We start from the raw sequence: 25,535 nt of genomic DNA, 5'->3' as shown, positions 1-25,535 counted from the left end.
GAATTGCTTGGAATTTGGGTGAAGGTTGGGCGTGGGCGTGGAGAGGCGCGGTGGCTGAGCCGGGTGTCTGCCGGCTCCTCGCTGGGCCAGACGTGCCGTCCTCAGCCGGGAGCGCACGCCGGGGTAGGCAGCAGCTTCCGCGCCGCGCGCCCGCCTGCCCGCCAGCGGCCACACACGCTCGCCGCGGGCCTCCCTCTCTCCCTCCCTCCTCCGCACACACACACTGAGCCCCTCTCCCGGCGCCAGGCGGGGGCGGAGCAGAACTGGCGGGAGGAGGCAAGGAGGGAGGGAGGGAGCCAAAGGCGCGAAAACGGCGCGCAGGCGCGCCGCGCTCCCCGAGGCGGAGCGCGCGGGGGTGAAACTGACACTTTGGGCCAGTCTCTATGGGGCCGCTCGTGGCCGCACGTCACCGCGCTGCCGGCACGTCACGCCGGCTCGACGCTCCCGGTACAAAGTGTAAGTTTCAATTTTTTTCCCGGTGCCGCCGCTCCGGGGGCCACGGAGGAGCGGGAGCGGAGTGGGGACGCAGGGCTGTCTGGCCAGCGCGGCCGGGCCTTCCCATCCCCGCCATCCTCGCGTGAGTGCGGGGCTGGGGCGGCGGGGCCCTGAGCCTCGGCGCCCAGCATCTCCGCCCCCAGCCCCGCGCGCGGGCGCGGACCGGGCGAGCCAGGTGCGGGGCGCCGGCCACCCTGGCGCTGCAGGCGGCGGGCGGGTGCGCGCGGGCCGAGGGCGGCCGGGGCTGCGGGAGGGGGAGAGGATGCCCTGGGGCGGGAACCCCGGGAGGATGGAGATGGGGGAGGGCGCGGAGCCACCGGCGCCGCGGGAGGATGGAGCTGGGGGATGGGGCCCAGGGCAGGGCGAGCAGCTGGTCCTGGAGGGAGGGGGCACCGGGCGGTGCGCGGGCGCCTGGCCCGAGAGGCGGCTCTGGGGCGGGCCGGGGTCGGGGCCGGCCACGGGGCGCGGGGGGCGGGCCAACGGCGGCGAGGGGGCAGCCCGGGGCGGACTGGTCCCCGGCGGTCCGGCCCCTCGGCCCTGCCCCCGCCTCGCCTGCGTGTGGGCGCCGCGCGCACTGCTCGGTGTCTCCTTGGGGCTCTTTCCTGGTGTGCTCTGTGTGCGCTGCACATGTGCAGTCGGTAAACCTTCCCCCACCCCGCACCCCCCACGCCGCCGCCGCGCCTCATTGTAGCCGCTGCAGTTGGTGGGCTGCGGGGCTGGCCGCCGCCGTTCGGTGGGTGGGGGGGTGGGCGGCCGGGGGAGGAAGGCGCTCTCCAGGTGACTTGACCTCGGCTGTAGGATGTGGGATGGGGGGTTGGCGCGGGTGGGGAGCAGGACGCGATTGGGCGGGAGTGGGCCCGACCGAGGAGGGCGGGCAGTGGGGCTCTTGCGGGACTCTGCTAGCTGTCTGGGCGGGCGAGGTGGGGGCTCGGGACGGGTGCAGGGGGGTCCCCGGGTGGGGGCAGGCGGGGCGGCAGGGCCGGAGCTAGGCCCTCCAGGCCCCGGATAAGCATCGTCGCGCGCCCCTCGGCCACCCGGGGGCGCGGGGCAACGGGGAGGGGGTCGGTGGGCGCCTGTTGCCGGGCGGTGCACCAGGCGGTGGCGGGCGGCAGGGCTGCACAGCTGCCGCCGGCTCCGTCCCGGGCCCGAGCGCGCCGCCCGCGCTCCCGGCCCCGGCGGCCGGATCTGCTACGGCCTGCAGCGAGCGCCTTCGGGAGGGAACGGGGAGGGGCTGACCCTTCCACCGACCTGGTCCTTTAGGGAGCTCCGAGCCGAGGACTGCCGGTTCCGGTGGCGGGCGGGGGAAGGGAGATTCCTCTCGGTGGAGGTGGCTCCTGAGGCCTAGTGACAGGTCAGAGAAAGCCCGGACCCGGACGGGCTGGGGGCGTGGGGGTTGGGATGGGGGACTGAGAGCAGTTCCCTGGACCCTGGGACTGCTTGGGGTGACTCTGGAAGCCCACCTGTCAGAGTTACCAGTCTACCCTCTGGCTTGGGTCAGCGAGCTGGAAACTGACCAGGGTGGGGGAAGTCCCTCTAAGAGTTCTTTTGGGATGGCTTTCCCTGCGCGCCGGTATGTCTGTGCTAGGACAGAAGGGAGAGTTATACTCCTGTTAGATGGATGTGTGGGGTCGTGCATGTATGTGTGTGCCTGGGTGGGTCACTGTGGGGGTGGTATATTGATCCCGTAGAGATGTGAATGAGCCGAATGGGACCATTCGTGTAGTTATGCCATGGATTATGCTTTAGAAACAGAAAGGTAGCACAGGCAGATATGTAAAGGGGATTATCTTTGGGTGATTTGGGGAGAAAGTTGGGGTGTTGTAGCAATGATTTTAGGTCATGGAGTTCCTATATCTTGGTTGTTTATGGGCTTGTTTGCCAATTTAAAATATATTTTCACCTGCTGCAATGACTTTTAAAATCCTAAGTATAGGAGTTGTTTTTGTCAGTTCCACTTTTGAGTAAGTGTGTACATTTGGGAAGGAAGGTTCTTGTTACCTGGAAGGCCAGTTGGGGTGGTGGGGGGGGTGGGGAACGTTTCTCTTAAGATGTGACATATTATTAACTTTCTTTATTCTTACTCATTTTTTCTTTTCCCTTCTTTTCAGAAAAATCATTGTTTCTTCTCTGGAGGGTGAACATTTATAAAATTGACTTCACGGATCTGGTAACATGGCAAAAGATGTAAGTGTATTAGCTTCGTGTTACAAACCTTTCCTTAGCTTTTAATAGCGAGAAATTACGAAGCACTGAATTCTTTGCAGTTTTCTCACTTTATTTCGGAATGACAACACATAAACCATAGTACTGTTTATTTTTTTAAGCTTCTAAAGCACATGAAACAGGATGAAAGTGAAAAAAGATCAAAGAATCTAATAGCCTCCATGGAGATGTGTGACTTGCTTTTTCTACGTTGTGTTTTTTGTAACCTTGGATGCCTGTTGATAAATGCTTATGGTGTTTAAATGGTACCAATTTTACTTAATCTTTTCGGGCCTTTAAAATTTATGATTTTGAATAGCTTTGTTAAAAGCCATTCCATAATTAAAAGAGATTGTGAATGCACCATTCAGAGCGTGTGGTGGGGCTCAGCAGTTGCTGGATCTGGACCCTTTTTCTCATGCCCAGCAGAGAAGGGCCCCATCTACTGAGGACCACCTTCCACACAGGAGGTCTGGAGATTACTTGCTTTCTTAGTTATCTAGTGCTGCTATAATAGAAATAACCACAAGTGTGTGGCTTTAACAAACAGAAACTTATTTTTCCCACGGCTTAGGAGGCTAGAAGTCCGAATTCAGAGTACTGGCTCTAGGGAAAGACTTTCTTTCTCTGTCAGCCCTGGAGGAAGGTCCTTGTTTCTTCAGCTTCTGTGTCTTGGTTCCTTGGAGATTTCTCAGTGTCTTGGCATCTCTCTTCCCACATCTTTGCTTCTCCTGCTTGGCTGTTTAATCTCTTTTATATCTCAAAAGAGATTGACTCAAGACACGCCCTACACTAATTCTCCCTCAGCATGAAAAAGACAGCCCATTCCCAAATGGGATTATAACCACAGGCATAGAGGTTAGGAATTACAGTACATATTTCTGGGGAACACAATTCAATCCATAACACACAATGACCTTAAATTTAGCTTGTAAGCAGTGTACAGCAATACCTGTTACATATAAAATAACATGTGGGAAACTAAAACTTTGATAAAATGCTAAACACTTGCTTTGGCCACTTTTTTCCACAGAAAAAAATGAGCTTTGGTGATTAATGAAGTGTCCTGAAAAACGCTGATTAGTTTAGCTTGTTTAGTATCTGTCATAAAACTATAGGATATCCTTCTGAATAAATTTTGTAACTTGTTTTAAGAAGCAAGCTTTTAGGCCCGAAACACATCTGTTTTATTGGTCGTGTAGTTCTTTACTGCACTTTGTAATATCAGTGAAATTTACTTCAACACCAGCTGTATCTCTTACTATTTTTTAGAATGCATTTCTCTGTATACACTTTTCTCTGTATAAGTTAGTAAGGAGAGGCTATTTATTTACATATTTATCAGACGTTTGGAAGTGCAATTAAGACATAATGCATCTGCCTGAAACACAACTATATATAGGTAGTAAAAATGTATTCATCTCTCTTGAGCCAAATAATGGGTGTTAGGCCTTTCCATAAAAGGAACCCTGGTGGCGCAGTGGTTAAGCACTCAGCTAACCGCAAGTTCGTCGGTTCAAACAGGAGAAAGATGTGGCAGTCTCTTTCTGTAAAGATAACAGCCTTGGAAACCCAGTGAGGCAGTTCTGCTCTGTCCTGTAAGGTCACTATGAGTCGGAATTGACTCTATGGCAACAGGGTTTTTTAATGCCTTTCCATCAGTTTAAAGGCTGTTAAGGATCTCAAGTCATACTGAATGCCTACGGTATGCTGCAGACTCCCACCATTGGGTATTTACTCATGGAGCCCTGGTGATGAAGTGGTTAAGAGCTACCAAAAGGTCGGCAGTTCGAATCCACCAACCGCTCCTTGGAAACCCTATGGGGCAGTTCTACTCTGTCCTGTAGGGTCACTATGAGTCGGAATTGACTTGACAGCAACAGGTATGGTTTTGCTTTCTGGCATATTAGGCAGGATACCTGTCTTTAAGTGCTTCTGGTTTAATTTGGTAGAGAAGATGTATAAATGTACACTTAGACCCTTAGTGGCTTTTTGAAGTTCAAGCCCTAATCTGTATGTTATGCAACATTAGTTTTATCATCTAAGTATACTTGTCAATGGCCATGACCTATATTCTTGTGTGCCCTAAAAATGCAGGACATGTAGTGTATACTCAATAAACAATTAGATTAATTAAATAGTTTTTAAATACACTGGTGCTGGACCCTCGTACCTTTGTTAGTGAACATTTCTGTGTGTGTTTATGGCTTCAGGGAACAGAGTTTATTTTTATTTTATTAAACACACTTAGATATTTAATTGACCATATGGTGAAAACTGAAGGAGCTGGAGAGGCTCGTTGTTTTTGAGGCCATCTTTGATTCTACATGTTTTTAATTTGGACCTTCCATGTGCCTGGTACGGTGTTAGGCTCTGGGGCATGTAAAGATAGGTAAGTTAAGGCGTCTTGCTTTCTAGTTGTAGGGAGAGAAGCTCAAACCAATTATCATCATATGATCACTGCTGGAGAAGGAGCACCTGCAGAGTGCTGTGTCAGCCAGAGTGGGGAATGGCCACGGGCCTGGGGGTGGTTGGGGGCCTTGCCTTGAGTTCATTTTGGATTATCCGTTGCAGTATGAGTAGCTTGTACAGTGGAGGGTTTGGAGGGGGGAGTGTTATGATGAGGATAACTAGGGTATTTCAGACAGAAATAGTATGAGGAGAAGCAGAGAAGTGAAGTAGCCTCCCCTCTTGTAAACATGTGCAGAAGTCCAGTGTGGCCGGGACCCAGGTTTCATGAGGGGAGTGGTAGCAGGTCAGGCTGGAAATGCAGATTGTGGCCAAGGAAAGGAATTTGGCCTTTATTCTGTAGCAGACTTTTTTTTTTTTTTCTTTTTAAATGGGGGTATGACATTTGCGTTTTGGAGAGACGACTTTGGCAGCAAGTGTTGCAGGGGAAAATAGAGCAGTAGTTAAAATTGTTTTACGCAGTGGAAAGTGAAATCTTGTGTGCAAGAGAAAAGTCCATAAATACAGGTGAAAGCAGAGTTGCTTTGGTTGCCGTGGGGTGGGGCCAGGGACTAGAGCACTGTGTCTCCCCTCCGCAGCCTTTCAGAGCTCTGAGGAGTCCATGGAACGTAACTGGAGAGAAGAAGGAGGCTGTGCGAGGCCTGTGGAGGCAGGAGAGGCCCGGGGTTAAGGCTCAGGTGGTTAAAATGGGATCCCTGGGTGGTGCAAATGGCTAAGTGCTCAGCTACTAGCCAAAAGGTTGGAGGTTTTAACACCCCCAGAGGTGTCTTGGAAGAAAGTCCTGGCTGCCTACTTCTGAAAGGCCACAGCCATTGAAAACCTTATGGAACACAGTTCTGCTCTGAAACACGTGAAGTTGTCACGAGTTGGAATTGACTCAACGGCAACTGGTTTTGTCTTTTTTTTTTGTTGTTGTTAGAATGCAGAGTACGTACTTAAGAGACTTAAGAGAGATTGACTGGATAGGTTTTGGAGAGAAGGATGAGGAGAAAATGACTTGGAAGCTTTCTAGCTTGAATGACTACATCAACTATGATTGTCAAGGTAGGAGATGCAGAAGAGACTGGCAGATTTGGAAGAGGGACCAGGGAAATGGCTTGATATGAGTGAGGTGTTCAACTGAATAGGTGACAGTAGGAGTGGTGAGTGTTCCTGAGTTTTAAGTGACAGCCAAGCCAAGCCAAACCAGCTGCCGTCGACTCGATTCCGACTCATAGCGACCCTATAGGACAGAGTAGAAGAGGACGGCTTATTGATGGAGAAGCAAAGATGAGTACACAAGTACTGTCTTTTAAGAACAGGCTGGAGAAGGAGAGAGAGCGAAAACCAAAAAACCAAGCCCTTTGCTATTGAGTTGATTCCAACTCATGGCGACCCCGTGAGTTACAGACTACAACTGCTACACAGGCTTTTCTTGGCTGTAATCTTAGTGGAAGCAGATTGCCAGGCCTTCTTTTGCAGTACTGCTGGATGGTTTCAGACCAACAACCTTTAGGTTGGTTGTTAAGCGCAAACCCTTCGTGCCGCCTGGGGAGTAGGAGCTAAATCTAGCCAACTTGGCAATTCTACTTTGATGAGGGGAGGCTGGACCAAATTAGGACTATTTCCTCAAAGCTTTTTCAAAGATTTTTAGAAGCAAAGGGCTGTTTCTAGGCTACTTCTTGGATAACTATGTCTTTTTGATGTAAGGGATAATATCATGTAGTCTTCTGACAAAAAAAAAAAAAAAAATCAACGCACATAAAAAAAAAAAAAATCCCCCCAAACGGAGCTTTTTATTTATCCTTTTGTGAACACTTTTTTTAGATCCCTTTCAGTTTAAGACATTACATGAGCGCCAGGTTGGCTTATTTCCATCCTTATTTCATGTGAGGATGAACGTTCTGCCCTTGTCTATCTCAGTTATTTCTGATAGGATGAATAACATGGAAACTCTTAAAAGAACTGCAGCATGCATTTTATTTTGTTCATACATGCTTTTATTTAGAATTTATTGAGTACTTGGCAGAGGCATCTTGTAAGAAAAGCCTGGCAGTCAACCACTGAAAACCTATGGAGCACAGTTCTGGTCTGACATACATGGGGGTGCCATGAGTCAGAAGCAACCCCATGGCAGCTGGTTTGGTTTTTGGTTTTGTGTGCCAAATGGGGTATATAGTGGTGGTGAATGAAAAGATATAGCCTAACCCTGCCCTCATGAAGCTTGTGGTCTAGCGGAGAAGTTCTCACCCAAATGAGTATATCACTGCAGATGTGTTGAGGGCCATGTGGGAAAGAACAAGGTGTTGGGGGGTTGGGGGTGTCTTAACCCAAGCAGTCAGAGGCCTTTTGTGAAGAAGTGGCATTTTAATTGAATATGGGGATGAAGCAGAGGTGGTCTGTGTATGAAGACCTTGGAGCAGGACATGAATGTAATATAGGTTGAAAGTTATAGGCTAGTGTTTGTATGAGCCCTGACGTAGATCCTAAGTTTTATGTATATGTTTTTTTCTGTTTCCAAAATGTAATAGGTGTGCTTCTATGATAAATTATTTGTATATATTTTATGAAAAAAAGTATCTATTTAAAAAGTTAACAAATCTTAATTTAAAACATGTCTACCTAGATAGAATGATGTAATTCCTTTGTTTAAAAAACAAACAGGCCACGTTTTCCAGCCATGTATTAGAATAACCCGAATTCCTTGGTAATTTATAGCTGAAATCTTATTCAAAAAATGCTTCTCTTCAGATTGTAATTGTATTTTTGAGTACATTTAAAACTCTGGCAGAATAACAGGCATCAGTAGGTAATACATTTCAAGGCTGCCTATGGAGTTCATAAGGAGCCCTGGTGGTACAGTGGTTAAGCACTCAGCTGTTAACCAGAAGGCTGGCAGTTGTCACTGATTTTGTTTGCTTCCTGCCTCTTTCTTTTAGTCACTGTACTTCTAGTTGGCACCCTCAGAGACTGAAGAGAAGGATGCATCTTGGGCAGTAGGTAAAAGTTGAGGCTGCTTGGTTAGTCCACAATACTCAGTTCTGCTCTCAGTGTGTTTTGAGTCCCTATTTTCAGTGACGCTTGAGCCAGGACTGATTAGGGAAGCAGAGAAGGGAAAGATGGTGTCTTTGCCTTCAGGTAGAGCAGAGCCTTGTTTTCACATTGAAAAATTCATTATATAAATTAAATTCGTATATGCTTAACAAAGAACTCTGGCGGCACAGTGGTTAAGCGCTCGGCTGCTAACCGAAAGGTCCGAGGTTTGAACCCACCATCTGCTTTGCGGGAGAAAGCTGTGGCAGTCTGCTTCTGTAAAGGTTCCAGCCTTGGAAGCCCCACTGAGTAGCTCTACTCTGTCCTAGAGGGTCACTGTGAGTCAGAATCGACTAGACAGCCGTGGGTTTGGGCATGTGCTGAAGGTAAAAACATTCAAATGATTACCGTTGTTTGTTCATACAACGTATGGAGGAAGAGAAGGGCAAAGAACGAAAGATTCACACAGTATAAAAGTAAACGTGGACCCACACATGCCTGACCACTCCTGAAAAGTAGCCACTACTCAGTTTTTTGGGTTACTTCCAGAAATTTAATAGAACAGAATTTATGATAGAGTGTTTCTCACTGGGGCTGATACTGGCATTTTGGGCAAGACATTTCTTTGCTGTGGGGATGGTCTGTCTCTCTCTCTTTTTAAAATTATTGTACTTTAGGTGAAGGTTTACAGAACAAACTAGCATCTCATTAAAGAGTATGCGTATTGTTTTGTGACATTTGTTACCAACTCTACGATATGTCAGTCAACACTCTCCCTTTTCAACCTTGGGTTCCCTATTACCAGCTTTCCTGTTCCCTCCAGCCTTCTAGTCCTTGCCCCTGGGCTGGTGTGCCCCTTTAGTCTTGTTTTGTTTTATGGGCCTGTCTAATCTTTGGCTGAAGGGTGAACCTCAGGAGTGACTTCATTACTAAGCCAAAAGCATGTCTGGGGCCGTACCCTCAGGGTTTCTCCAGTCTCTGTCAGGCCAGCAAATCTGGTCTCGATTTTTGAGTTAGAATTTTGTTCTACATTTCTCTCCAGCTCCGTCCGGGACCCTCTACTGTGATCCCTGTCAGCAATCAGTGGTGGTAGCTGGGCACCATCTAGTTGTACTGCACTCAGTCTGGTGGAGGCTGTGGTCCATTAGTCCTTTGGATTAACCTTTCCCTTTTGTCTTTGGTTTTCTTCACTTTCCCTTGCTCCCTAAGGGATGAGACCAGTGGAGTATCTTAGATGGTTGCTCACATGCTTTTAAGACCCCAGACACTACTCACCTAAGTAGAATGTAGAACATTTTCTTTATAAAATGTGTTACGCCAATTGAGCTAGGTATTTGGGGACTCTCTCATGATGCAAGACATTTAACATCAGTGGTCCACCCTATGAATGCCAGTAATGCCCTTCTACCCTAAGTCATTGTGACAACCTGAAATAAGCCAACCCTTTTCCCCCAGCCACCCCGCCGCCAGCCCTTTACGTTTGCAAACACTCCTTCTGGGAAGCATCAGTATAGACCCTGATAGAGAACTACTGAAGTCTGTCATTTGAAACTTTCTATGCAAGCTCTTTCCATCAGTACGTACAGATTTAGTCCATTTTAACAGTTGGGAGTATCTCATTACATGACTGTCTCATGATTTAACGGACTCCTCTGGTGAAGGGCGTGTAGGCTGTTCCCGTGTCTTTGCTGTAACAAATGGTGCTGCAAAGTCCTTTCTCAGACTTATACCTAGGAATACTTTTTAAGTATTCCTGTAGGGATTATTCTAAGCAGGTCACAGGGCCTGGGCTTTACAAGTTTTGATAATGCCAAGTTGTCCTCCAAGGAAGTTGTACAGGTTGGTACTTCTACCAGCATGGCGTCTGTTTCCCCACCACCAATGTGGCATCTGTCAGACATTTTCACTTTTTGTCACCTTGATAGGTAAAAAATGTAATTAATTTTATGGATTTATAAAACTAGGCATTTAATGAATTTTATTTTTGTGTAAACCATGGATCCCGTTGACGTAAATCTGATTGGGAAGGCTTTATCGTGTTAAGAATATAGTGACACGGGCCATTTTTAGTATTGAGAAAGGCTACTCTCAAGTTATTAAGTTTAAAGAAATTTTAGAAATTAAATTATTAAAAACATCTCATTGTGTTAAAAATTGCAGTTGTGTGAAATGAAAAATGTAAGACACCTGACCAGAGAGAGAGAGAGAGAGAGAGAGTGTGCGCGTGCGTGTGTGTGTGCGCGCTCACTTGCACGCTCCTGCCCTGGATTGTCCACCCTTCTCCTCCCGTTATTTTTCTTTCCAGCCTGTAGCCACGGTTAGCAGATTTTGCATGTGGAAGAAGTATAGTTATAAAATAAAAGAGCTCCATAGCCGTTGTAGTTTTCTAGAATTAGAGCTGCCTTGGGCAATGCCTGCTTATTACATAAGAGTGTGTGGCCCAGAAAGGTTACATTACTTTTTCAAGGTCACGTAGTGACAGAGCATGACTAGAACCTGTGTCTCTAGCTTTCCATCTAGAGTTTTTCCCATCCATGCCAGGCTTTCTCGAATCACTTGGCAAAGAAGTGTCAACTTGGTGTGATCGAGAGAAATGCCACGACCCCATCGTAAAAGCTTATTTTTCCTCCTCTGTTCCCCATTGGCTTTGTGGTGTTTGGTTTGTATATTGCATCCTTATACTTGTCAAATATCATGAAGGTTTGTAAATAAAAAGGGAGGTAGAGAGTTAATTAGCAAAAGGCTTTTGCCAAGTGATGCTGAAGTGCAGTTTAGCATGAACACAGTAGATATTCTTGTGGTCCTGCCCTGCCCCCTCCAAGTTCTGCTGACCGTTTATGGGGGAGAAAGATAAAGTGAATCCTCACAGGCTCACAGACTGTGCAGTAGACACATACTTTGAACAGTTTACTCCCAGGTAGAGAAAGTGAAATTGTGGTAATAACGTGCATCAGTTACTGTTCAGAGTTCACGTCTCTGGGTTTTGGAAGCTGTTCTCTGCTGCCAGTTTGTATCCTGTGAATTTATGGGAAAATCCCTCAATTGTATTATTGAGAACTGGAGACCAAAGAAAAATCTATCATATAATACTAAGTTTTCGAGTTAGGGTGTAACAAGTCCTCGTGTAATACCAATTGTAGTACTAATGGGCTTATCTAAAAATATATTTACTGAATATCACTTTACAGAGCTAGATGATGAAATTCAGGGCTGAAGAAATAAACCTCATAGAGCAATAACCCTGCTGTTTCCTTTGGTCTTTGATGAAATGAGTTCTGGGAACAAATGCTAACTCAGTAATTTAATGCCATATTTCCTTTTGAGTACCCTCATAAATGAATGACTTTACATTTGAGATTAACAGGGTAGTAAGTTTAGTCCACTCAAGTTTAAATATTGAATAAAAAAATCTATGATGGTAATGTGTATTTTCCCAATAGGCTTTTCATGTTTCAGAATGAATTTTTTCCTACATGGGATGAAATCGGAGAACTCTAAGATGGCATCAAAAAGTAGAAAATGAGAGCTTAATTAAAATTGTTGCCCCTAAAACATTCTTATTTTTAAAAAGGTATACTAACACCTGATATAAAATTCAAAAGATGAAAAGGGCATCTTTAGGCGATACTTTCTTCTTACATAATCGACTCAGCGCTTTTTTAGCTCTGTATTTTTGATGTTTGAAAAAAATTTAGTGATCATTATAAAGCAGTTAGAAAATTTCCTTTTTGTATTGATGCATAGCTTTATGGGCATTATAACTTTTAAGAGATCTTAAGGTGACTTTTCACATAATCTTTTTTTTTTTAACTCTTGGTTTTTGGTATTTACAAAGTATTATCTTTTGTTATAGAACACCTAGGAAATCGCCTTTGGAATTGATACATACCTTCACTTGCAGGGTAGTTTTATACTACTTGTCATGAAGGACTGGATTTCTAAGTTCTGCTCAGAGAAAAGAACTAGCAGCAATAGAAAAGGACTGCAGAGAAGTAGATTTCAAATGGGGCTCTTGGACGGTGGGGAGGATGGGCTGTGCCATGACACAGGGGGTCACTAATAGGCGTAAACAAGAGCCAGATCTCTGGGATATGGTAAAGGGATGTTTGCATTCGCTGAATTACAGGTTGGATTAGATGAATCCCCCTATACCTCCCAGTAACCTTCTAACTCAAATAATTATAGTTATTAGAGTATTTGTCGTAAAATAGCACTAATTCTGTCTTTGTACGTAGCATCATTGTTGTTAGTTGCCGTTGAATTGGCTCTGACTCATGATGTATAGACTCCATGTGTAGAAATGGTGCCTGGTCCTGTGCCATCTTCATGATCCTTGCTACGTTTGAGTCCATCGTTGCTGCCGTTGTGTCAGTCCATTTCACTGGGTTTCCCTTGCCTTTGCTGGCCCTCCACTTTACCAAACATGATGTCCTTTTCCAGCAATCAGTCCTTCCTGATGATGTGTCCAAAGTATAACAGAGTTGAAGTGTTGGACAATATTCTGTGATCCGTAGGGTTTTCGTTGGCTAATTTTTGGAATTAGATTGCCAGGCCTTTCTTCCTAGTCCGCCTTGGTGTAGAAGCACCCCTGAAATCAGTGGCATAGCTTCCAGCATCATAGCCACACACAAGCCACCACAGTACAACAAAGTGACAGATGAGTGGTGGGTACATAGCACAGGGCCTGGAAAATCGTAAGCCTTCAGTAAATATTTATTGACTGGGTAACTGACTTGAGATTCATATAGAATCCTGCGTTTCTTTTAGGGTTTGTATGTGAATGCTGAGTGTGGCTTTTAAATTGTTGCACAGTCCATGGACTCCCTATTCCAAGGTGGTAAAGATAACTTTGAGATATAAAGAGTTGCATCTACTTCTTCCTGTCAAATCTGTTATTTGACCTAAGGACCCAGGTCATCAGTTCATCAAAATCCTGTTTTTACACAGTCCAGTTTTGAAGGGAATTCTGGTCTGATGGAATGAAAACCACTCTGCGTCCCCAGTGATTTAAAATATGCATCGTCTTTTTAACACACTTTCACTGTGCATTCTGGTCTCCCATTAAATAACGACACATTATGTAGAGTTTAAAAAAAATGAGGCAGTATAAATGGCTTTGATGAACAATAGGTGAGAAGGTAATTATGCTTGTAAATCAGAAAACCGAACACAGTAAATCCAGAGTCAGACTTTTCCAGAGCCTTCCTCTGGACTCTGCCCGGCCTGTTTATTCCCTCTCTGGGTGTCTCTTGCTGTCTCTCTCTCTCTCTCTCCCCCTCCCTCCCTCCCAGGTATGCTTCTATCCCTCCCTCATATTTCATTCTCTAGTGGAAATTGATTTCTTTCCAGATTTATTCTGTGTGATTACAGTCTATTCTCAGCGTAAATTATGAGTTTTTGTTTTTATTGAATGACCTTGGCGTACTGACCTGTCACTATCATTTTTTTCCACAATCGTTTTTTGATTATCCATTTAGCAGAAATTTCTGCAAGAATAAAGTTTGAATTACTGAAAAAAAAAAATTCAAGTAATGTTTTTGCTGATTATAAAATTAACATTGTAGAAAATTTGGAAGATGAATAGGAAAGCAAAAAGGAGAAAATTAGTCATCTGTCAGTCCACATCTGGGAGGAATTGCTGACATTTGGCAGTATTGTGTATATTCCTGCAGAATTTTTATTTAGTCATGTATAATTACTGCATATTTTACAAAGATTTAAGTTACATTCCTTTTCTAACCTGCTTTTTAACTTTAATATGTTGTCAGTATCTCCCCATGTCAAATCATTTTTTTCCTACCATGTTATTTTTAGTGGCTATAAAGTAAAAATTAAAAAAAGGGAACATGTTAACTTACAAGCTCTTTTATTTGACATGTTGGGGAATTAGATGGTCAGTTATTGGAAAAGTGAGTTAAAGTGGGAAATTATAAAAAATAACACATAACTAAACATTTCACCTTAAACTCAAACAAATATGCATTCGTTTCCCAGTCTTTTGCATGTCGAGTAAAGGAGGCCTTTCTTTTCTTTGAGAGTGGGTCCACTTACTTGAGGATCTTGCATAAGCGTGCCCGTAATACCCAGTTTCGATTTCTGTAGGTTGGATGGAGAACTTAAAACGCATTGGAAGACAATGAATGCAACCTCCTAGATTTTACTTTATTTTTTTCCAGGTTTTTAGCGTTACCCTCCCTGTACCAAATTCGTCAGGAGTTTATTTTTTAGCAGTTTGCTTTTATCAAGCCTTTTTGAAGCATTCAACAAAATCTTTTGAGACGGAGGAGTTGTCTTCCTTTTCATACTCACTTTATCAGCCTTTAATTAAAGGTATGTAATTACAGTAACAAATGCAACTGGCATAAACAGATGTTTAGGAATGAGCAGGCTCTCTGAGAATATCCTATCCACGGCTAGGGTTTTAACAGGAGGGTGGAGAGCGTCAGTTCATGTGGCCAATCAGTTAGTGGAGTTGAGAGGGCATCTGCAGTGTTCCATTGTGTGAATACGCCGAAAGGAGTTAATCAGTCCTCTGTCGTTGGATATTCAGGTAGTTTCCAGTTAATTCTTCTTGTATTTGTACAAGTCCATGATGATATCCTTGGCATAAATTCCTAGAAGTGTAATTGTGTGTGTGTAAACTCTTTGGGACATGCTGGCAAGTTACTTTCCAGAAAGATTATACCAGTTTATACTTATTTCCATCAGATTGTAGGGGCGCACCCATCTTAATGTACCTTTCTGAAGAAGCCCTGGTGGTACAGTGGTTAAAGCGCTCGGCTGCTAACTGAAAGGTCAGGGGTTCGAACCTACCTGCTGCTCTGCAGGAGAAAGATGTGGCAGCCTGATTCCTGAAAGATTACAGTCTTGGATGCCCTGTGGGGCAGTTCTGCTCTGTCCTGTAGGGCAGCTATGGGTTAGAATTGACTCGTAAGCCACGGGTTTGGTTTTTGGATTTGGTCTGAACACTGAGTTTGACGATAACAATTTGAAAACCCACAAAATTTGCTCAGTTTGATAGGTGAAGTTAGAAATTGCATATCGCTTTAGTTTGCATTTCTTTGGTTTAGAAATTATTTTCCTTGTAAAAAATTATATTTCTCTGTGAATTGATGAACCTATCCTGTGCTCATTTCTCTGTTCAGGCGTTTATTTCCTATTGATTTTTGCATCTGATACGTTAAGGATACTAAACCTTTGTCCATCATGTCACAGTGACATAGTATGTCCATTGTATCATAGCAACATTCGGTTCGCTTTAGCCATTCAGCAAGAGTTGGAAATACAATAAACTTACTTTGACATAAACCTAAGGGAGAACATACCTTCAGTTCATCCCTTGAATTCTAAAATTAAATACAGATAATTTTTAGATACTTCAAATTCTTTTCCCTTGATTTGGTTAATTGGTATGTATTTGTTCATCTTTGTTTAATATAATCATGAAGACTCTTACTTTCAAGCTTCTTTCTAAAATCAGCATCGTTTTTAAATTTAGACACTTCGTTGTTTGACATTGTGCAGCATAAAAGGCAAATATTTGCCTTAATATTGTCCGCAAAAGGAGCCTAACCGTGGATTATAGGGATAATTTCAGCATTCCTTTTCCGATACCTTGGATGTCTTCCATCCTCCCCCGCCCCCAACACACACATGTAGTTTGGGTAGGAGGGAAGTGACAACATTAAACAATCTTGTGGGGTTTTGCAACTCCAGAGAGCTTTGAAATCTCTGGTCTACAAGCTAAAGTATTAGCAGAGCACACTCCCAGGGTAACAGCTGCTTCCCGTGGATTTAACCTCTTCTTTCTTTAATGAATTGAAAAGTAGCTCACATTTGAGCTGTAAGGGCAAATTTCATTCTATGGAGGTAGGAAGGAATAATGAATCAGTGCAGAGGTTAGTTACTTGGACGTGCCAAATGATTTTACAGTATACTAAGGACCTTTTTTTTTTTAAGGACCTTGACCAGTCCAAAAGGGCCTGTGAAAGGAGTAATAGTTTTACTTAAGGTTCTGACCTTCAGTTTCCATGTTTAGTTACCACTTAACACATATTTGGTGATGGTAATACCCCTTTTTCTTACTTGATGTGCCATTGTTTGAATGACATTTATAATGCGTAGCATATGATCATAGAAGCTTTACTTAAAAATTCATATAAATAGTAGCATAGGAGCTTGGAAACTTAGTCTGTATTCTTTTGAGCACTCCTTCCTTTGAGATGGGGTGTCTTCAGGGAAGGAAATAATGTACTTTTTTTTTTTTAATGAACTCTTCAGTCTGAAAGTGCCAGTTGTGAGGAGATTGCGCTTTCCTTTCTATCAGGCAAGGACTTGTCATGTAGAACGTCATAGATTGTTTCCCCCACTCTGGGTCAAGAATTGTTTCTCTTGACTGATGACAACATCCTATAGTCAGGCTTCTGCCCAATTTGGATTCTGTAGTCAGGGAATCATCAGTGGACCTCAGTATGGACCAGCATCCTGGTCCAGTTGATGTGGCCAAACCCTCCACTTTGGTGCTCTGGCTCTCTCACGCTGGGTTTAGAATTGTTGCCCCACATCAACCTTGAAAATCACCTGGAGTTGAGGAGATTCTCCACTGAGGACTTTGGAGAAGCATTGGTTGGTCACTCTTTTGTGAAAGTTCCTATTGGATGACTTGATTATGTTAAAATGGAAATTTAGGTTCTTTCTAAAAAGAAAAAAAGTATCCTGTCATAATTTTCCAGTAGAGAAGTTAGAATAGTGTATTGTTAGATAGTAAAGCGAATACACAAGATAAACAGAAAACATCTCTACCCTCTCAGGGCTTAGTGGGTACTCTGAGGAGAGTGCTGTGGGAATAATTTGATTCTGATGGCCGTAAGCTTAGATTTCTGCACTGGGTTGGAGGTCTCCCTTCGACTAAGGTGGGCTGGTATGTGCCTGAGGTTATGAAATGCCACAAGGTATAATGGATATTTTCCTGAAACATCCATTTTGCTGAATGCTTTATTATGGAGTAGGAGCCCTGGTGGCGTAGAGCTCGGCTGCCAACCAAAAGGTTGGCGGTTCCAGTCCACCAGCTGCTCATTAGAATCCCTATGGGGCAGTTGCACTCTGTCCTATAGGGTCACTATACATTGGAATCGACCTGACAGCGCCGGTTTTTATTATGAAGTAAGCAGCTGCACCTGGGTAGTGATTAAGAGTGGAGCTGGACTGCCTGGGTTTAAGTCCCAGCTCCACCACTCAGGAGCTAGCCTGTGTGACCCTTAAGCAAAGTATTCACTGCTAGATCCTCAGTTTCCTTACCTGTGAAGTGAGGATAACAAAGGCACCTACCTTGCAGGGTGTAGTTGTTTGTTGCCATGGAGTCAACTCCTACTCTTAGTGACCCCGTGTGTGCAGAGCAGAACTGCTCCATAGGGTTTTCAAGGCTGTGACCTTTCACAAGCAGCTTGCCACCAGGCTTGGATTTAACGAGATCCCTGTTTTTCTGTGGGTGGGTTTGAACAGCCAACCTTTCAGCTTGTAGTGAGTATTTGACTGTTTGCGTCACCAGGGAAGGACTCCCTGTCTTACAGGGTAGTGGAGATGAAGCAAAACAATGAAACGAATGCTTAGCCTAGTCCCTGGAACAAATTTTCATGAATTTGAAAACATAGAACACAAGGCTTTAAAGAAATTTGGAGCTTTTCACAGGCCTTTATGAGACACACTTCTTGGCCAATAGTGGTTGGTCTCAACAGAACTCTTAGAAAAAACTACCACTCAAGGTAGCATGACTGAAGGGAAGGGCCATTGTAAGGATTCAGAGCTCTCAGGGATAAAGTCCAGCAGAGCTGCTGGAGACCTGGAGCTGGGTGAAGGATGCTGCTTGCTTTATCTCTTTGGGGCCACGTAGTCTCTTGTTTATGCTTTGCTCAGTGTGTCTGTTCTAGCCTTTGTGCAGAGGGGTTTCTCTGCTTACTCAGGGTTTCTGCCCCTCCTAACACTGGCCTATCCTGGTTACAGTTTAGAAGAATCCAATGGATCAGGGAAAGCCAGGGAATTGCCCGAGGGCAGGGTCCTTCCCTTGTTTGGCCAACTCTGGATGGAATGGGGTTGGCTGGGATGGAGTCCCATGGTACATAGGGAATTCTTCTAGGAGCTGCGGATGGGGCAGGATCTTTAGAAAGGGCATTGGATGTGTGACAATTAAACGATTACTTTGGATAAAAAAGGAGCCCTGGTGGCGCAGTGACTAAGAGCGATGGCTGCTAACCAAAAGGTCAGCAGTTTGAATCCACCAGCTGCTCCTTGGAAACCCTATGGGGCAGTTACTGCTCTGTCCTCGGGGATCGCTGTGAGTTGGAATCAATTTGACGACAATGAGTTTGAGTAAAAAAAAAGTTTGTGAAGCACTACAGTGCAGCCCATCTTGGCCTAATTTAGCATTTTACGCATTATAAAGGCGGCAAAATCATGCTCTATGGCGGAACAACCTGTTGATAAATAGAAATTTTAGCCTACCCTTTGTATTTTCCCTGGCTATGTTTTTCACTGGGGGCCCCTGTTAGACACTAGTCCTCTATGGCTCCATAGACTAAGATAATGCCTGTCCGCTGCCAGTCTGCCAGGAAAATATCAGGAAGTGGAACCTAAGCAAATATTAAAAAAAAATTTTTTTTTCAGAAATATTTTATGGTTTCTTCCAGATGGTTTTGCATCTCTCCTGGTCCTAGAATATAGTGAAGCACGTTGTGATATTTTCCTGGTAGAAAAGCAAGAGTTAAAATAATGACTGAAGGAAAGTAAGCCAGATTTATAGATTGGAGGAGCAAATAATGTAAGCTCAGTTAGCTTCTTCCTAGGAAGAGCTGTAACTCCAGGGAGTGACGAGGTATTGAATCTAACATAAACTATATAACCTCACCTTTTGGTATGAACATACAGTGATTGTGGCAATGTGCTGTTTTGGATGGGGGTGGAAGAATAATAGTTTAAATGATTCAGCATTTGATTGACATTGGAGACCAGCATGGTGGAAAGGAATGGGATGAAGATGCTAATTTATAATTGAATATGTGGAAAAGGTGGGCTCCTGATGACTTAGGAGGCCAAAGGAAGTGTTAACTGCAGAAGTGCTTGCCATTGTTGTCGTTAGGTGCTGTGGAGTCGGTTCCGACTCATAGCGACCCTGTGTACAACACAACGAAACGCTGCCCGGTCCTGTGCCATCATCACAGTCGTTGTTATGCTTGAGCCCATTGTTGCAGTCACTGTGTCAGTCCATCTTGTTGAGGGTCTTCCTTTTTTCACTGAACTTCTTTCTATTTTACCAAGCATGATGTCCTTTTCCAGAGACTGGTCCCTCCTGATAACATGCCCAAAGTATGTGAGACGAAGTCTCTCCGTCCTCGCTTCCAAGGACCATTCTGGCTATACTTCTTCCAAGACAGGTTTGTTCATTGTCCTGGCAGCTGGTGGTATATTCAGTGTTCTCCGCCAACACCGGAATTCAAAGATGCATGTGACGCGATTGAAAACACCATAGCTTGGGTCGGGCTCACCTTAGTCCTCAAAGTGACATCTTTGCTTTTGAACACTTTAAAGAGGCCTTTTGCAGGTTGGCCCAGTGCAATATGTCATTGATTTCTTGATTCCTGCTTCCATGGGTGTTGATTCTGGATCCAAGTAAGATGAAATCCTTGACAGCTTCAACCACAGAATCTCAGAGCTAGAAGAGACTTTGGAGATTGTCAAATCCAGCTAAAGAAAAAAAAAAAAACCCATATCGACTAGGTGGTCAATTTAAATGGCAAATTTTAATTCTCTTGGAGAAGAGCAGCAACAGTAATTTCTTTGGTGATGTGCCTTGCAGTACCTTCTACCAAATGTTTTCACATATTAATCGTGATGGGCCTACTGTAATGTAGGTCAACCTGCTCTGCTTAATTGGAATTTCAGAAATCCGTTCTGGGTCGTTCCTGCTGTTCCCTTTGTTGTTAGTTGCCTTCCAGTTGATTCCAAATCATCTGAAAACAAATCTCCCCACCTCTAATAGCCTTGTCTCTCCCTGTCCTTTGAGTCCTCTGGACTTTGCACTGCTTTGTAAATTTACTCCTATGTCTTCAACTTCCCTTAGCCTTAAGGGATTTTAGACCTTTCCCTTGAGGACATGGATTTCTGGTAGCCCACTTAGGAGGAGCCAGCTCTTTCCGCCCTTCCTTTGTGATTGAAATCTTGTGGAGGGGAGGGATCCGCACTGTTTGCCTTGACATTTCCTCTCGAGACTTGCTTTTCTGCTCCCCAACACAATCTGCTGTGGTTCTGTGGCTCAGATCCAGCAGCCTCTGACCTCATGTCTGTCTATTCAGTGTCATCTGCTGCACACTTGCCCATGTTCACCCTGGACTTCGGCCTCCGGTTCCATTGCAGCTCTTGCTGCCATCTTGGGTTACTTCTCTCTAGGTGACCCATCTGCGTCCCTGGCTCACTGTTCCTTGGCCTCTGATACACCACAGCTCTCAGCCTCCATCCTTGTCTCTGGCCAGTGACTCTCTGGTCACCCCTAGATCTTGTTATCTTTCGGGTGGTATATTCATTGCCTAAAAAATGAAATGAGCCTCATTGCATTATTCAATTATGTAAATAAAGGGCTTACTTAAAAATTTAGAAAGGTATCAGGAAGAAAGAAATCATCTGAAATCACATAGTCCAGTGTGACACTATTACTAATTTTTTGGTGGTCATTTTTGGGAATAACCCTGTAGATCCTTCCCCTCATCTGGGATTATTTTGAAGCCAGTTACAAACATGTTTCATCTGAAAATATTTCAGTACGTGTTTCTCAAAGAGAAGAACTCTTTAAAAATACTCAAAGCAATTAATTTATTATTATCATCAAACAGTGTTTGGATTTCCCCAGTTGTCTCAAAGTTTTTGAAAAGTTTATTTGCATCAGAATACAGGCCATTTATATATCTGTATGTGTGTGTATGTGTGTATATATATATAGTGCTTTAAGTGAAAATTTACAGTTCAAGTTAGTTTCTCATACAAAAATTTATACACACATTGTTATGTGACCCTAGTTGCTCTCCCTGTAATGTGACAGCACACTCCTCCTTTTCACCCTATATTTCCTGTGTCCATTCAACCTTGACCTTTCTGCCTTCTCATCTTGCCTCAGGACAGGAGCCCCCCATTTAGTCTCATGTATCTGCTTGAGCTAAGAAGCGCACTCTTCACAAGTATTGTTTTATGTCCTATAACCCGTTGCCATTGCGTCGATTCCATAGTCCGGTCTAAACTTTGTCTGAAGAGTTGGCTTTGGGAATGATTTTAGTTTTGGGCTAACAGAGAGTCCGGGTGCCATGTCTTTGTGGATCCCTCCAGTCTCAGTCAGGTCATTAAGTCTGGTCTTTTTATGTGAATTTGAGTTCTGTACCCCACTTTTTTCTCCTGCTCCGTCAGGGACTCTGTTGCGCTCCCTGTCAGGCCAGTCATTGGTGGTAGCTGGGCACCACCTAGTTGTTCAGGTCTCAGGCTGATGGAGTCTCTGGTTTCTGTGGCCCTTTCAGGATAGAGGCCGTTTTTAACAGCTGCATGATATTTTGGTTGAATGTATTCTAATTTATTTAATCCTATGGATGAACATTTAGGTAGTTTCCAATATTTTGCTTTTATAGTAAACAGAAGTATGATAAACATACCTGTCTGTTGGCTTCCTGCAGTCAGCTCTCTTAGAGGTGGAATAGCTGGGTCAAAGGAATTGTTGAATTACGGTTTTGTTGTATACGAGGGTATACTCCTGACAGGAGACTCAGGATGCCTCTTCCCCTCAGAATCCTAGTCAGTGCAGTGTTTTGTGTTTAAGCCTCTGCCAGTCCAACAGTTGGATGTTTTTCTTTGCATTTCTTTCATTATTAATGTGATTGAGATATTTTCTTATGTTTATTGACTGTGTCTTATGTGTTTTTCTATTAGAGTATTTGCCTTTTAATTCGTTATAAGAGCACTTGGTACGTTAGGGTTATAAGCTCCGTCATGTATGTTACATCATGTATACTTTCTTTCCCAATCATAGAGTCATTTGTCTTGACTTATTTATGCTCTGTTTTTTTTTCAGGCAGATTCTTGCTGTGTAGTCAGACTTACTGGGATCTTTCCTTAAAGTATCTGAGTAATGGGACATTCAGAAGGCTCTTCATGTCACAGGTGCTATGATGCATCCAGCCCAGTTAATAGTAATGTCATTTTATTTAATTTTTTGAATTTTATTTTGTTGTTGAGAATATACACAGCAAAACATACACCAGTTCAACAGTTACACACGTATCATTCAATGACATTGATTACATCCTTCCAGTTTTGTGCATTCTCACCCTCCTTTTCTGAGTTGTTCCTCTATTAATATAAATTTACTATCCCCTAAAGTTCCTATCTAATCTTACAAGTTGCTGTTACCAATTTGATCCCGTTTAGATAGTTCTTAAAAGAGCATAATGCTCAAAGCAGACATTTTTTACTGCTTAAGCTAAAATATTGTTTGGTTTTAAGGAGATTTCAGGGGATATTTTTGGCTTAAGGTTTAAAGATTGTCTCAGGGCAATAGTTCCAGGTGTTCATCTGACCCTCATGGCTCCAGGAAGCCTGGAGTCTATGAGAATTTGAAATTCTCTTCTGTATTTTCCCCCTTTTGATCAGGATTCATCTAAAGAATCTTTGATCAAAATGTTCAGTAATGGTAGCCAGGCACCACCCAGTTTTTCTGGTGTCATGGCAAAGGAGGCAGTTGTTCATAATTAGCCACACATTCCATATCCTCCTCCTGACTCCTTCTTCCTCTGTTGCTCCGGGTATATGGAGACCAATTGTACCTTAGATAGACGCACGCAAGCTTTTAAGACCCCAAGCACTGCCCAGCGAACTAAGAGGTAGAGCAGAAGCACTAAACATGTTATTAGACCAATTAACTGGAATGTCCCGTGAACCATGACCTAAAGTCTCCAAACCAAGGAACAAAATCCCATAAGATTTTTGGTTGTACAGAAACAGCCTCAGCAGCTACTCTTTTTTGTTTGTCATTGTTATAAATATATCTATCACAACTTTTGGTAAATCAACTTTTTACAACTTACTGACAACAATTACGATAATTGGCTGTGCAGCCCTGCCCTTAATCAATATGGTATTTCCGTCACCATTAATCCCCCTGCCCACCTTCCTGCCCCTAGTAACTACAGATAAACTTTGTTCTCTATACATTTGCCTTTTCTTGTCTTTTTATATAAGTGGGGTCATACAATATGTGTCCTTTTGTAAATGACTTATTTCGCTCAGCATAATGTCTTCCAGCTCCATCCATATTGTAGCGTGTATTAAGACGTTATTTCTCCTACTGGCTGAGAAGTATTCCATTGTATATATGTACCACATTTCATTTATCCATACATCTGCTAATAAGCCATTTAAATAGTGCTGCAATGAACGCTGGTGTACAAGTCTCTGTTTGAGTCTTTGCTTTCAAGTCTTTTTATACCTAGGAGTGGAATTGCTGGGGCATATGGTAGTTTGTATGAGTCATATGGTAGTTCCACACCGTTTTCAACATTGCTGTACCATTCTGCATTCCTACCAGCAGTGGGTAAGGGTTCCAGTTTCCCCAAATCCTTGCCAACATTATTTATTTATTTAATCTTAGCCATCCATCCAGGTGGGAGTGAAATGGTATCTCCTTGTGGTTTTGATTTGCATCACTCTGATGGCTAATGACACTGAGCATCTTTTCATCTGTTTGGTGGCCATTCTACTGTCCTCTTTGGTGAAATGTCTATTCAAGTCCTTTGCCGATTTTATGATTGGGTTGTCTTTTTGTTGTTAAGTTGTTGAAGTTTTATATGTATTTTGGTTATTAGAGTCTTACTGGATATATGGCTTCTGAAGATATTCTCCCGGTTGGTAGCTTGTCTTCATTTTTTGGGTAAAGTCTTTTGATGAATGTAAGTTTTTAATTTTTATGAGATCCCATTTATGTATTTTGCATTTTGCTCTTTGTGCTTTTGTTATTGTATTAGACAATCCATTGTCCAAGCTAGGCCTGACAGAGTTGCCCCTGCTTGTTCTTCAACAGTTTTATGGTTTTATCTTGCACATTTAGGCTGTTAATTCATTTTCAGTTTGTTTTTGTGTATGGTGTGAGGCATGGATCATGTGTCATTTATCTGCATGTGGAAATCCAGTTTTCCCAGCACCATTTATCGAAGAGACTCTTTTTTCCCGTCAAGTGGACTTAGCACCCTTGTCAAAAATTGGTTGACCATAGACATGTGGGTCTATTCCTGGACTTGCAGTTCTTTTCCATTGGTTTATGTGTCTGTTGTTATACCAGTACCAGGCTGTTTTGATTCCTGCAGCTGTATATCCTCCTTTTCTTTCAACATTGTCTTAGCTATTCAGGGCCTCTTGCCATTCCATATAAAGTTGAGGTTTAGTTTTCTATTTCTGTAAAGAAAGTGGTTGGGATTTTGATTGGGATTGCATTGAATCTGTAGATCACTTTGGATAGTATTGACATCTTCATAACATTAAGTCTACCAAACCATGAACGTGCAATATCTTTCCAATCTCTTTCAGCAGTGTTTTATAGTTTTCATTGTGTAAGTCCCTCACATCCCTGGTTAGATTTATTACTAGGTGTTTTATTCTCTTTAGATTCTGTTGTAAATGGAATTGTTTCTCTAATTTCCCTTTCAGATTTTCTATTGCTGGTGTGTAGAAACCCAGCTGATTTTTGTTTGTTGACCTTGTACTCTGCAACTTTGCTGAATTCCTCTATTATTTCTAGAAGTTTTCTTGTGGAGTCTTTGTGATTTTCTGTTTATAAGATCATATTTGTAGATAGAGTTACTTTTACTTCTTTTCCAATCTGGATACCTTTTATTTCTTTTTCTTGTCTTATTGCTCTGGCTAGGACTTCTGATACAATATTGAATAAAAGTGGTGAGAGCTGGCACTTTTGTCTTATTCTGATTTCAAGCGGAAAGCTCATTGAGTCTGTAGACTATTTGGTATCTTTAAATATTGAATTTTTCTTTACAAGAACAAGGTTTGACTCCATTTGGGTAATTTTTTTTTAAATTATCTCCAGTCTTTCTCCGTTAAGTATAATGTTGGCTGTTGGCTTTTCATACATGCCCTGAATTGTATTGAGGAATTTCCCTTCTATTCCAGTCTTCTTTAGAGTTTTCATAAAGAAAGGGTGTTGGATTTTGCCAAATGCTTTTTCTGCATCGATAGATGTAATTTTCTTTTTACACTGACATCTTTAATGTACTGGACTTGATTTTTGATGTAGGATGAAATAGGAATTCAGGTTTTTTGTTTTT

General features: G+C 43.3%; 1 protein-coding gene across 8 annotated transcripts in view; it reads left to right on the top strand.

The window, feature by feature from the left end:
* The first annotated feature begins 348 nt into the window (after window positions 1-348).
* TFDP1 (transcription factor Dp-1) overlaps window positions 349-25,535 on the top strand; it is a 123,208-nt gene continuing 98,021 nt past the window's right edge. For 3 of the 8 annotated variants that reach the window (XM_064268629.1, XM_064268622.1, XM_064268626.1), the window contains exons 1-2: window positions 468-577; window positions 2,604-2,679. Coding sequence is in view for 6 of the 8 variants with exons in the window: in XM_064268622.1 (XP_064124692.1) it covers window positions 2,668-2,679 (12 nt within the window). In the remaining 2 variants the exon portion in view is untranslated. The other 5 variants (XM_064268627.1, XM_064268621.1, XM_064268623.1 and 2 more) reach the window with 4 other exon arrangements.

The sequence above is a fragment of the Loxodonta africana genome, chromosome 15 (genome assembly GCF_030014295.1).
Source record: "Loxodonta africana isolate mLoxAfr1 chromosome 15, mLoxAfr1.hap2, whole genome shotgun sequence".
Taxonomy (NCBI): domain Eukaryota; kingdom Metazoa; phylum Chordata; class Mammalia; order Proboscidea; family Elephantidae; genus Loxodonta; species Loxodonta africana.
Note: the sequence above shows the minus strand (reverse complement) of the source record. Positions and strands in the feature narration are given on the sequence as shown.